Source organism: Jaculus jaculus, chromosome 3 (genome assembly GCF_020740685.1).
Source record: "Jaculus jaculus isolate mJacJac1 chromosome 3, mJacJac1.mat.Y.cur, whole genome shotgun sequence".
Taxonomy (NCBI): domain Eukaryota; kingdom Metazoa; phylum Chordata; class Mammalia; order Rodentia; family Dipodidae; genus Jaculus; species Jaculus jaculus.
In genome coordinates, this window is record NC_059104.1 from 149,684,611 (window position 1) to 149,697,112 (window position 12,502).

At 47.3% G+C, this 12,502-nt stretch overlaps 1 protein-coding gene across 4 annotated transcripts in view; it reads right to left on the minus strand.

Annotated features, from left to right (window-relative positions):
* Nucleotides 1–812: 812 nt before the first annotated feature.
* The window catches only part of Crtc3 (CREB regulated transcription coactivator 3), a 142,707-nt gene continuing 131,017 nt past the window's right edge, over nucleotides 813–12,502 (minus strand). For all 4 annotated transcript variants that reach the window (XM_045145053.1, XM_045145054.1, XM_045145052.1 and 1 more), the window contains 4 exons: nucleotides 7,233–7,439; nucleotides 7,067–7,147; nucleotides 5,220–5,322; nucleotides 813–4,043 (listed from right to left, as the gene is read on the minus strand). In XM_045145053.1, coding sequence (XP_045000988.1) covers nucleotides 3,835–4,043; nucleotides 5,220–5,322; nucleotides 7,067–7,147; nucleotides 7,233–7,439 — 600 coding nt within the window. In that variant the 3' untranslated portion in view covers nucleotides 813–3,834. The remainder of the gene's footprint in view (nucleotides 4,044–5,219; nucleotides 5,323–7,066; nucleotides 7,148–7,232; nucleotides 7,440–12,502) is intronic.

Genomic DNA, 12,502 nt, shown 5'->3' on the forward strand with positions numbered 1-12,502 from the left:
ACTACGGCCAAAGATAGGATTTAAGGAAAAGAGGAGTGTCCCAATATAGGGCTTCGATGTCAGGAAAGGGTGAGTGGGGTAGGGACTGAAGGTCCAGTGAGTTTGCAGACAGGGTGTGGGTGGCACTGCTGGGTGAGCTCTTCTGAGAAAGGAAAGAGCTTGTGGTGTGTAAAGAAGATAGGCTTGAGGAAAGAGTGCTTCCAGCTTATTCGGAAGGAGACTGAGGCAGATGCCCAGGCTGATGTAGGCCTAGGGGAAGGGCAGTGAGTCCTTCTAGGAGGAGATTAATGGCACCCAGGTGAGGTAGGACCAGGTGGGAGGGGGTTAGGGTGGGGATGAACTTGAGCAAGTTCAGGGGGAGAGGGAATAAAGTAGGGGGCAGGCATGGCCAGAGAGAGCTGAGTCTGACACTTGGGATGGTCGGACCAGAGAGAAGGCCAGGTGAGGTCCGTGAGGTGAGCCGTGGACTGACTGGGTCACCCAGCAGAGGGGGTAGCTGGATTGTTCCTGAAGGGAAGTCCAGGCGTGTGGAGGGTGGCTCAGAGCAGGATGCTGAGGGCATCGTGGGAATCACTGCCCGAGAGACCAGGCTGGGAAGGAGGGAAGAAGAACCAGGAGAGGTAGGCATGCTGAGAAGGGCCTGGGCAGAATTCAAAGCAGGGAGAAGAGGTCAAGGGCAGAGCAGTGGGGAGGGAGGAGCGCAAGGGTAGGAGGAAGCAGGAGACTGAACCCCTTCCAGGCCAACCCGATAGCAAGAGAAGCTTCCCACCATTCCATCATACATGAGGCCAAAGAAGAACATCACGACCAGGTACAACAATTTTGTGCTGCTTTTAATTACGAAAGATGTAAAATGATGCATTACAAAACTTGGAAGCTTCTTTATACAAAGTCCAATCTTTAAATATTGTTTAACAAAGGGCCCAGGGGTTAGGACACTGGCAGGAAGTCTGATTAATTGCTGGGATGGTCCCATCCATGGAGCAATGGAAATGCACCGGGAGCCATCTGTGCAGAAATCAGAAGGACCATCGAGAGAGTCAGAATGGGAAACATATTCCAATATGCTTCTGGACTTGAATACACGTTTAAGCTTGGGGAACAGTAGACTTAGGAGAAAGGAGACGGGACAAAGGAGAACTGACACTGATCATTTTCTCCTCAGGCCCTATGTCCCAGAACCCATAACCACACGGGAAGCGATGGAAACACACGCTGCGAAACTGTGAGTGAGTACGGCTGATGTGACATAGCTGGATAGTGTCGAACAGAATTGTGCCAGTCTGTAGCCACGTCTAATGCGAGGCCCATGGCAGGTCTGTCACAAAGGCAGCAGCGAGTGCAGGCTTTTACATGGAGGGGCAGGGAGACATTGTCCCCATGTGTCTGCAGTACCTTCTAGACACGGTGGGCTGTCTAGTTGCCCAAACCTCATGAGATTAGGTGGTGGCCTTAAGGGCACATTTATCCAGTGCCACACCATGCTGCCTTCTTCACCAATGTGCCTACACTACACCCCAGTCACCTGGACAATGTGGCAAAACAGCTCATCACATCAGGCTTGGTGGTGGTGCTGGGAGGGGGGTGTCTCCCACTGTAAGGCAAATTGCTATGTGAAATGCACAAGGACCTTGACCCCACAATCCCCATGGGAAAGGCACTATGCAGAGAGCAGATTGTGCTGGGACTTTTGTTCTTCAAAAAGAACCCCACAATTTACATTAGCACTGTTCCCTGCCTAAAAGGTGAGATCCGATTTCAGGATTTCGGACACAGGTGCTGGTTTCTGTGAGTATGTGGGAGTGACTGGGCAGCATGACAATTGAAACGTTCCCCTCTTCTGAGATCTCAGGCATAAGAACATCTGAGAGTTTTGCTGGGAATAGAGCTTGCAAACAGAGGCCAGAGGCCCCTTCCTGAGGTGGAAACCAGACAAGGAGGGCGCTAGTTTGATTTCCCAGTTGAACAGCAGAGATGGAGGCAAATGGGAGAACAGGAATTCTGGGTTCCCAAGAAAGGCAATGTGACGCACCACCAGGGTTGTTTGAGAGATCAGAGAGAAGGCCCCAGAGGTGTGGAGAGGTAAGATACAGAATGCCAGATACCTCTTGCCACAGGTACAGACATGTTTCCTTCCCACGTGGCTTTGCTTCTCTAGGCGGGGCAATCAGTGACCTTCAGTGACTTCCCTGCATCTCTAAGAAGGGCAGCAGCATCCAAAGGTTCTGGCATCTCGCCTCTACTTCGGGGGACTCTGGCTCTCCACACTGTCTTCTCACACCTGGCTCCTCCCTGATGGTGCTAAGCGGGCATCATCACTTTCCCCATTCAGGGCCAAGTAAGAGGCAGTTGGTGTGGGAACCCAGTGAAACTGTCTTATGATGGATGAGGTGCTAATGAACACTGATGCCCCATGCACGAGGCCTCATGTATGATAAGTTTATTTCTTGAATCTCAAAGGATGAAGCTATTTTAAGTAATCTAGAGTAAAACGTGGATCTGAGAAGGAAGATCTTTTGAGGTGGAGGCCTAGTCAGGTTCCTTCAGGTCCCACCCTTGGGCAGCTTGATTTGCTCAGCCATTCTGAGGCACTCAGAAGGCAAAATTCCCACCTAGTTACTGAGGGACACAACCCTGAGGAGAATGGATGCCCAGTCTGATAATCACGGATCTGGCTATATAGTGTTAAAAGCATATTAAAGTGCATGCTTAGCTTAAGCATAGGCACAAGTGTGAGGAAGCTGGAGGTCAGAAGATCTGGCCGGGAGTAGGATAGCTACAGATTAGACTGCCTTCCTGCACGGCAGTCATTCACTCATCCATGCCTGCCTTCCACACGGAGTCACACAGCACTTATTCTGTGCCAGGCACTTGTTAGGGACCAGGGGTTCAACAGGGAGTAAGGCACAGTCCCTGCCCGCTCCCCTGATGCACAGAGAAACTGGGCTGGGAAGCGACGGGGCAGCTCAGTGGCTGGGGGTCTGACAAGACCTCCGGTAGCTCCTTCGGCAGGGTTGCAGAATGGCAAGTGCGCTTGTCCAGAGGACATCCTGCGTCTGTGACATTCTGTGGCCCCCTCTTTCTTCCCCAGCCTCCAAGAAGAAACACTGTTCTTGTGGGGCTCACCTGTTACTGGGGCTTTTCTCAGTTACTGAATAAGAATTGCCCTCCCCCTCCTGTCTATAAGGAAAAGGTGTATTGAAGCAGCAGAAAAAAAGATATTACAGACTAGGAGGAAACAAACTGGCACTCAGTTTATCTAACTCAAGCCTGTCCTGGGATCGGTGGTTAGACAACTTCTTCATATTTGAATTAAAGGCATCTGAAAGAGCCATGGCTAAGCCCAGAATATCCACCAGCTGGAGGTGCCTCGACTTGGTGGCCAGGCAGAAAGACACCGTGGTGCTCTGGTACCGTTGTGTGATGCTCAGCCAATGCTCCAGGCCCATGGCCCCTGACTGCTTCCCACATCAGGTCTTGTCTTCAGTGCTGGCTGCGATCGGTGGTTCTGAACACTATGCTCTTTTGTTAACATGGCATTTTCTACTCTTACATACTGTCTGACTAGATGGCAATAAAAAGAAGGGTCGCAGGATGACCTTCCAGTTCATCAGAAGCGCGCCAAGGCAGCCAGCCTGCAGCAGTACAGCTTGTACCACAGGGCCGAGGAAAAGCCATGGTGTTTGAGACGGACCTCAGCTGAAAGCCTGGAGCCATGGGACTGGTTCCTTCCTTCCACGCTGAGATAACTAATGTCCAGGGGCGTCTGCTGGCTCCATTCTATCCTCTCTATTTTGGCCATTTCGGAAGTTCTCCTGCTGTGTTGCATTTCGCTCACAGTCGGTCAGCTCGAAACGTCTCTTCCACAGAGGGGTCAAGCAGGCCCATGCTGGAGTCACTTAACATGCTGAGTCCATCTAGGCTCAGGGGTTCAATTTGGAGCTCCTCTTCCAATGGAAATGGAGTGTCCATATTCAGGCTGACCTCGGGCATGCCTGCCAGCCCACTGCTAAGGTCTTTGAACAGGCTGGTGCTTGAATCTTCTGAAAGGAGCAGAGAGGGAAAAGAGAGCTGACTAGGGGACATGAGGGCCCCAGGCTACAAAGAGAGTAACTGACAGCAGTCCCTACAAGGCTATCCTGTCATTTTCCCAGCCAGGACAGAGAGAACCCACGTACTGACTACTGCAGGCCCACCACTCTTGGCCCTGGAATCAACAGGTTTTTTTAAAATTTTTATTTTAGAGGGAGGGCCTCACCCCTGTCCAGGCTGACCTGGAATTCACTATGTAGTCTCAGGCTGACCTCAAACTCGCAGCTATCCTCCTACCTCTGACTCCTGAGTGCTGGGATTAATGGCATGCACCACCACACGCAGCAAATAACCCCTCTCCCCCCGGCCAAGGTAGGGTCATACTCTGTAGCCCAGGCTGACCTGGAATTCACTATGTAGCCTCAGGATGGCCTTGAAGTCACAGTGATCCACCTACCTCTGCCTCCCGAGTGCTGAGATTAAAGGCGTGCACCACCACACCTGGCTAACTTTTTTTTTTTATATATATGTGTGTGTTTGTGAGTAGGATCACAGGTGCACACGTGACACAGTGCACATGTAGAGGTCAGAGGACAACTTTGGGTGTTGGTCCTCATCTTTATCCTTGTTTGAGGCAGGATCTCTTGTTTCATTTTTCAACACTATGTTATCCATGCTAGCTGGCCCAAGAGCTTCCAGGTGATTCTCCTGTCTCCACTCCCTTCACATGCTAGGTCTCCTAGGATCACAAACACTAAAACTAAAGTGACTATATATGGATTCTAAAGATTTGAACTCAGTTATTCATGTTCCTGTGGCAATCACTTTATCGACTGAGCCATCCCCCAGACCCCTTTTTTGAGATAGAGTCTCACTGTGTAACCCAGGATGGCCTCAAACTCATGGTAATCCTCCTGTCTCAGACTCCTATCTGCTGGGATTGTTGGTAGACAGTAATCACAAAGAGCTAAAACTAAACTTTTGAAAGGTTTTTCTTTTTGAGTAGTTGTTAGTCACCTGAGAATAAATATTTCAGAAAAGTTTTGACCAACTGCTCTGTCCTCATGGTCAACCTGAGCCAGGGAACTTGACTTATATAATGCTATGTGTCCACTCTCTTACACAGGTCTCTATAGAAACACTGCAAAATGACACCAGTGAAGTCGCTGAGAGCTGCTCACACTCACCTGTCAGGATGGTGCTTGGGAAGTTCCCACAGTTGGAATACAGGTTTGGTCTCAAATGAAATGAGTCCTGTGGTTCTCGGTGACCTTGCTGCACCAGAGGCACCTGGAAGTGTCAAAGGTCACACTGTGAGGAGCTAGCTCTGCGTGCGTGACCATGTGCAGCGTGCTCCCACGCAAGGCAGACACGCAGACTGTCTTACAGTCCCTTCTTTCTGGGATCCCAGAGGGCTCTGCTGTGTGGTCATGGAAGCAGAATGCCATCATGCAGGCAGTCACTAGGGGAAAAGAGGGGTCCCTGAGGTCCACAGTGTGGCTGACTTTACCACATCCACACACTGGTCAGCCCACTGCATGATCCCAGGAGACACCAGTGGCCATGGTTTCAGCAGCCTCTCTGGGTATTGGACATTCCTGTTCCTTAGTCTCATCATCTGTGGGAGCCATTCAAAGCCCCATCTGTGACCAAGGAAGTGGTGCACTTTCTCTCTGGTGTCTGCAAACATGAGATAGGCAAGCTTTTCCTTTAACACTCAGTCTGAGCCTTTATACTGATACTGGTTTTTGGTTTTTTGTTTTTTTTTTAAATAAGAGAGAGAGAATTGGTATGCCAGGGCCTCCAGCCTCTGTAATCGAACTCTGGGCATGTGTGCCACCTTGTGCGCATGTGTGGCCTTGCACACTTGCATCACTTTGTGCGTCTGGTTTACATGGGATCTGGAAAGATGAACATACACCCTTAGTCTTCACAGGCAGTCACCTTAACCACTAAGCCATGTCTCCAGCCCTGATACTGGCTCTTTAAAAAACAGAGGTAGGGGGCTGGGGAGATGGCTTAGTGGTTAAGCGCTTGTCTGTGAAGCCTAAGGACCCTGGTTCGAGGCTCGATTCCCCAGGACCCACATTTAGTCAGATGCACAGGGGGGTACACGCATCTGGAGTTCATTTGCAGTGGCTGGAGGCCGTGGTGCTCTCTCTCTCTCTCTCTCTCTCTCTGTGTCTGTCACTCTCAAATTAAAAAAAAAAAAATTAAAAAACAGAGGTAGAGCTGGGATGTAGCTCAGCATTGGAGTATGAGACTGAGATGCATGAGGCCCTGGGTCTTTTGGCCAGTACCACAGAAAAACAAAACAAAACAAAACAAAGCAAAACAAAACAAAAACCTGCAACAAAATCCTAAGAAAGCAGGCACTACTGGTTCTCACCACAAGACTTCACCATGGCCTACTTAGGAAATAGCTATCATTATTTGTTTTACTATTATTAAGTCTGAAGATGGGTCAACCCTTCCTTCAGTCTTTAATCTACCCTGGAGTCTGACCCATATTTACTGAACACTGTAAAATCTAGGAGTATTAAAAATTAAAAATTGGAAGAAACACAAAAGCAAAAGAAAGAGGCTGAATGAAAAGACCTCATGGAAGGGCCTGCCTCATAGCCCTGGACCAAGTTCTTAGAGGAGGCACACACTGCTGGGTGCATCACCAGTCCTGAGGACGTAGCACTGTAGAACTTTCTAACTCCACCACTGGGGCTGGGCCCTGTGCCTCTTTGTTTCTCAGATTCCTCAACAGAAGGGTGTTGGCTCCTATGACCCTTTCAGTATTAACAATTCTATACCTTTATGACTGGCGTGTTAGTAAAGTCTGCCAATGTTGAAACAGTTCCTCTGCTAGGGCCTGACCCTACGTAAGACAGCCAGCATCAGAATGGAGGCCAAGGGGAGATGGAGGGGACACAGCTGAAACAGGGTGGGCACCATGAGTGTCTGATTGTGAGCTCTACGTAAGACACAGCCTAAACAATGCAGTTCGTGCATCATGGACAGGAGGGCTGGGATGACCACCCACCTGCTGAGGAAAGGCTGGGCTGGGCCTCATGGGCTGCTGGTCAAAGCCCACATCTGGGAAGAAGCTGGTCAGAGACGAGACCTTTGGGGGAAGAAGGTGACCATTTAGTTGGAACTCAGAGTGAAATAAGCACTCCCACTTCACCAATATTCCTGGAGGAACTTACCTGGCCAGTGACGAGCTGGAAGTCTGACTGTGGCAGGGAGGAGGCTGCCTGGGGCTGCTGAGCAGGGGGCTGCTGGGCATGGGCATGGGGCTGCTGTAGGACAGTTGGGGGCAGTTCCTGGGGTGTGGGGTAAGGGGGAGGTGGGGACATTTGGGTTTGAGCTTCTGTGGGCAAGAAGGAAAGTGGGCTTTGCTCCGAGGGTACCATCTATAAAAAAAAAAAAAAATCATAAATTAGCTTCTGAGATCATAGGAAGTCTTTTAGGATTAGGAAAAGTTAAAGTCTGATGAAAGCCCAAGATTTTCTTCACCAAGGTATCTTGCTATACTGTGAGAGGCCTGTTTCTGTTCCTTCAAAGTATATCTCAAATCTTACTTCCTCTCAAAGCATTTCCCATTCAGTTACACCTCTTCTGTATTACCAAACAAGAATGTAGCTGCTCTGTCTTCTCAGTGAAAATTATGTCTTGTTTTGTTTTCAAGGTCACAACTTTTGGTTGGAGATGAAGATTAGAAAAGGGCCTTAGCTGGGCTGTCTCCCAAGCCCTACTACAAGTCACACAACATTAAATGGCAGAAATTATGAATAAACAATACTAAGCCTAAACACTATAATTGGAGGAACAAGATAATGGCAGAAAAGAAAATGGTAACGAAAGTTGGAAAACAGCACAGCTGAGAAAGGTAACTGCTAACGGGCCGTGAGGCGGATCTTATTTGTGTACCAAAGCCTTAAGGGACTCTATAGTGTACCGAATCCCTAAGAGACTCTATAGCTGGGGACCGCAAGGGCAGAGGTGAAACTAACCAGGAGGGTCTTGGCAGGGCTTCTGGGAGGAGCAGCTGGCCCTCCCTTCAGAACCTCGCTGCTTGTACTGCTAATGCCCTTGTCCCTCCCCGATGCTGGCCAGGAGAACAGAGGTTTGTTTCTGGAGAGAATAAAGTAATGGTCTCTAGACACTAGAAGGTGAAGTTTTCTACCTAAAAAACGCAGGATTGATCAGAAATTTCCCTATCAGATCCTCACACTTGTGCCTTTCTTTTCCAACTCGAATCACAGAACTACTAGAATCCAAATGTATGCTGAGGTGTCAGACAAGAATAGTGCTCTTCAGACAGTCTGAACAATCTGAAAGCAAACCTTTAACACGATTATGATGCTATATAAAAAAAAAGGACCATTCAGGGGCTGGAGAGGTGGCTCAGTGGTCATGGGCTTGCCTCCTGTGGTGGTTTGAATAGATGGTGTTTTATTAGTTTGTAGTTTGCATCTGCAGCCACCTGGCTGGAGGCGGTGTCACTGGGCGGATCTTAAGATGTGGTGGTGGGTTTGAGATTTCAACCTGAGGATATGCAAGTGGGCTGGAGAGATGGCTTAGCGGTTAAACGCTTGCCTGTGAAGCCTAAGGACCCTGGTTTGAGGCTGGATTCCCCAGGACCCATGTTAGCCAGATGCACGCATCTGGAGTTCCTTTGCAATGGCTGGAGGCCCTGGCATGCCCATTCTCTCTCTCTCTTTCTATCACCTCTTCCTCTCTCTGTCACTCTCAAATAAATAAATAAATAAATAAATAAATAAATAAATAAATAAATAAAAAAGATATGCAAAGTGTGCCTAGCTGGAGTTCCTGAAGTGTGCTGTGTGGCTTTTGGCTTGTGCTTCTCTCTCTGTGTGTGTGTTTGGTCCTGTGAAGGCAGGCCAGCTTCTTTTGCCATTTATGGAACTTCCCCTGGATCTGTAAGCTTCAATAAATATCCCTTCCACCATAACCGTGCCTGGTCTGGAAGCTCATCTCAGTGAATATGAGGCTGTCTGCCACACCTCCAGAATCTAGCAGCCTGGGCTCAATTCCCCAGTGTCAGATGCACAGAGTGGAACATGTATTTGGAGTTCATTTGCAGCAGCTAGGTCCTGGTGTACCCATTCTTTCTGTTTTTCTCTCTCAGTCTATATCTCTCTGTTTGCAAATAAGTAAATAAAATATTTTTAGAGAATATTCAGAAAAAAGAACTCTTGGAAATTAAAAAATGAGATCAAAAGTGAAAAATTCCAGAGAAGAGTTTCTTCCAGAAAGCAAAAGAAATGGCTGACTAAATTCAAAAAAGGTGCCAAAGGGGAAAGTGGGGGGGGGGAGGGCATTACCACAGGATATTTTTTTATAATCATGGTAGTTGTTAATAAAAAAAATTGAAAAAAAAAGAGGTGAGAAGAAAATAAGACATTAGAGGAAAAGCTCATGATTCATACAACTGGAGTTTCAGAGAGAAGAGAGAAAACCAGGCTGGGGGCACACACTATTAATTCAGCACTCGGGAGGCTGAGGTAGGAGGATCACTGTGAGTTTGAGGCCAGCCTGGTATATAGAGTTATAGGTCATAATGTACTAGAGTGCGACTCTACCGAGAGAGAGAGAGAGAGAGAGAGAGAGAGAGAGAGAGAGAAAGAAAATAGGCATTCTGGGGCCTCTTGTCACTGCAAATGAACTCCAGATGCACGCACCACTTTGCACACCTGCTTTATGTGTGTACTGGGGAATCAAACCTAGTCTGTCAGGCTTTATAAGCAAGTGCCTTAACCACTGACCATCTCTCCAGCCGTTTTTTTTTTTTTTGTTTTCTTTTGTTTTTCGAGGTAGGGTTTCACTCTAGCCCAGGCTGACCTGGAATTCACTATGGAGTCTCAGGGTGCCTCGAACTCATTGCGATCCTCCTACCTCTGCCTCCCGAGTGTTGGGATTAAAGGCATGCGCCACCACGCCCGGCCCCCTTTTTTTTTTATTTTTTAAAAATTTTTATTTATTTATTTGAGAGCGACAGACACAGAGAGAAAGACAGATAGAGGGAGAGAGAGAGAATGGGCGCGCCAGGGCTTCCAGCCTCTGCAAACGAACTCCAGACGCGTGCGCCCCCTTATGCATCTGGCTAACGTGGGACCTGGGGAACAGAGCCTCGAACCGGGGTCCTGAGGCTTCACAGGCAAGTGCTTAACCGCTAAGCCATCTCTCCAGCCCCCTTGTTTTGTTTTTTGAGGTAGGGTCTCACTCTAGCCCAGGCTGACCTAGAATTCACTCTGTAGAGGTAGGCTGATCTTGAACTCACAGTGATCCTCCTACCTCTACTTCCCGAGTGCTGGGATTAAAGGCATGGATCACCACGCCTGGCCCTGCTGGTGAGATTTTGCTTGGCTGTTGGCTCTTTGCTGGATGCACTAGCAGGGGTCTGCCTTCCGTCTCATCATCAGTGCTCTGGGATTACAGAAGTCCACCACAGCTTCAGGTTTTTAGGTGGAGTATAGGAAAGGCTGAACTAAGATACTCAGGCTTCAACAGTGAGTGCTTTATCCACCGAGCCATCTCTCCACACAGAAGATATTTTTATCTTTTATTCATGTATTTATTTTTGTAAATATTTTTATTTATTTTCAAGGGGACAGAGAGAATATGGAAAGTCAAGGCCTCTTGCCACTATATACAAACTCCAGATGCATTTGCCACTTTGTGCATCTGGCTTTACATGGCTATTGGCAAATTGACTCCAGCCCAAGATTTGTTTTTAAATGTGTTTAGAGTAGATCTACCCAATATGAAGAGTTTGGGACTGAACTAGCAAGCCAGACTAACCATAACAACAACAACAGTAAGATATTAACTCACAGAGGAAAACAAATGGTCATTTTGTTATTTCATAGTATACTATAAGGTTCAACTGACTATATTATTACATCTATAGAAGCACAAACACTGAGTACTGTCCTAACCAAAATTATAATAAATGAGGGAAGTAGGAACAATGTGTATGTAGTGTGTGCATGAAAGAGAGACAGAGAAAGACAGAGAGATTGTGAGAAAGTTGAAAGAGAATTAAACTGTAATCTTTGATGGTAGGATGTCATTAGATAATGCATAACACCAAAGATCTAGATCAAATAAACCATGAAATAACATGTTTATACCAAAAGAGATTAGCTAAAATGGTTGAAAACAGCCAACTCTAGGCAGTGAAAAATATTGTCTGTTGTTAATGAGAGGGGAGACAGCTATCATTTTATAACAAGCCCTTCAGAACTAGTTGCCTTTTAAAATTATGTGCATGAATAACACTGATCTTTAAAAAAATCTAAATCTAAATAAATAATAATAAAAAAAAACACTGGGCTGGAGACATGACTCAGCAGTTAAGGCACTTTTCTACAAAGCCTAATAACCCAGGTTCAATTCCCCACTGCCCATGTACAGCCAGATGTGCAAGGTAGCACATACATCTGGAGTTCATTTGCAATGGCTAGAGGCCCTGGCATGCCCATTCTCTCTCTTTCTCTCACACTTTCTGCTTGAAAATAAATAAATATTAAAAAAAAAAAAAAAAACACGGGCTAGAGAGATGGGTTAGCAGTTAAAGCACTTGACTGCAAAGTCTAAGGACCCAGGTTCAACTCCCCAGAACCCACATAAACCAGATGCACAAGGTGACACTGTGCACAAGGAGGCACGTGTGTCTAGAGTTCAATTGCAGTGGCTAAAGGCCCTGGTGCACCAATTCCCTTTTTGTCTCTCTCTGTCCCTTGCTTTCTCTCTCTCTCTCTTATTAAAAAAAAAAAAAAACACTGGCTAGGCATGGTGACGCACGCCTTCAATCCCAGCACTTGGGAGGCTGAGGCGGGAGGACTGCTGTGAATTTGGGGCCAGCCTAGGTCTACAGAGTAAGTTTCAGGTCACCCTGGGTCACAGTGAAACCCTACCTCAAGCAAACAGACAAACAAAAACAATGGAAAGAAGATGTCTTATATCCATACAATTTCCTTAAAAATACAGCTGGAGGCTGGGCATGGGGGCACATGCCTTTAATCCCAGCACTTGGGAGGCAGAAGTAGGAGGATCGCCATAAGTCTGAGGCCACCCTGAGACTACATAGTGAATTCCAGGTCAGCCTGAGCTAAAATGAGACCTTACCTCAAAAAACTAACTGACTGACCCTCCCCCCCCCCTCTCTCTCTCTCTCTCTCTCTCTATATATATATATATATATGTATGTATGTATGTATGTATGTATGTATGTATATGTATCATACACACACACACACATATATATAGCTGGAAGGGTTGGCGGGATGGCTTAGTGGTTAAGGCACTTGCCTGCAAAGCCAAAGGACTTAGGTTTGATTTCCCAGGACCCATGTAAGCCAGATGCACAAGGTGGTGTATGCATCTGGAGTTTGTTTGCAGCAGCTGGAGGCCCTGGCATGCCCATTCTCTCTCTGTCTCTCTCTGTTCT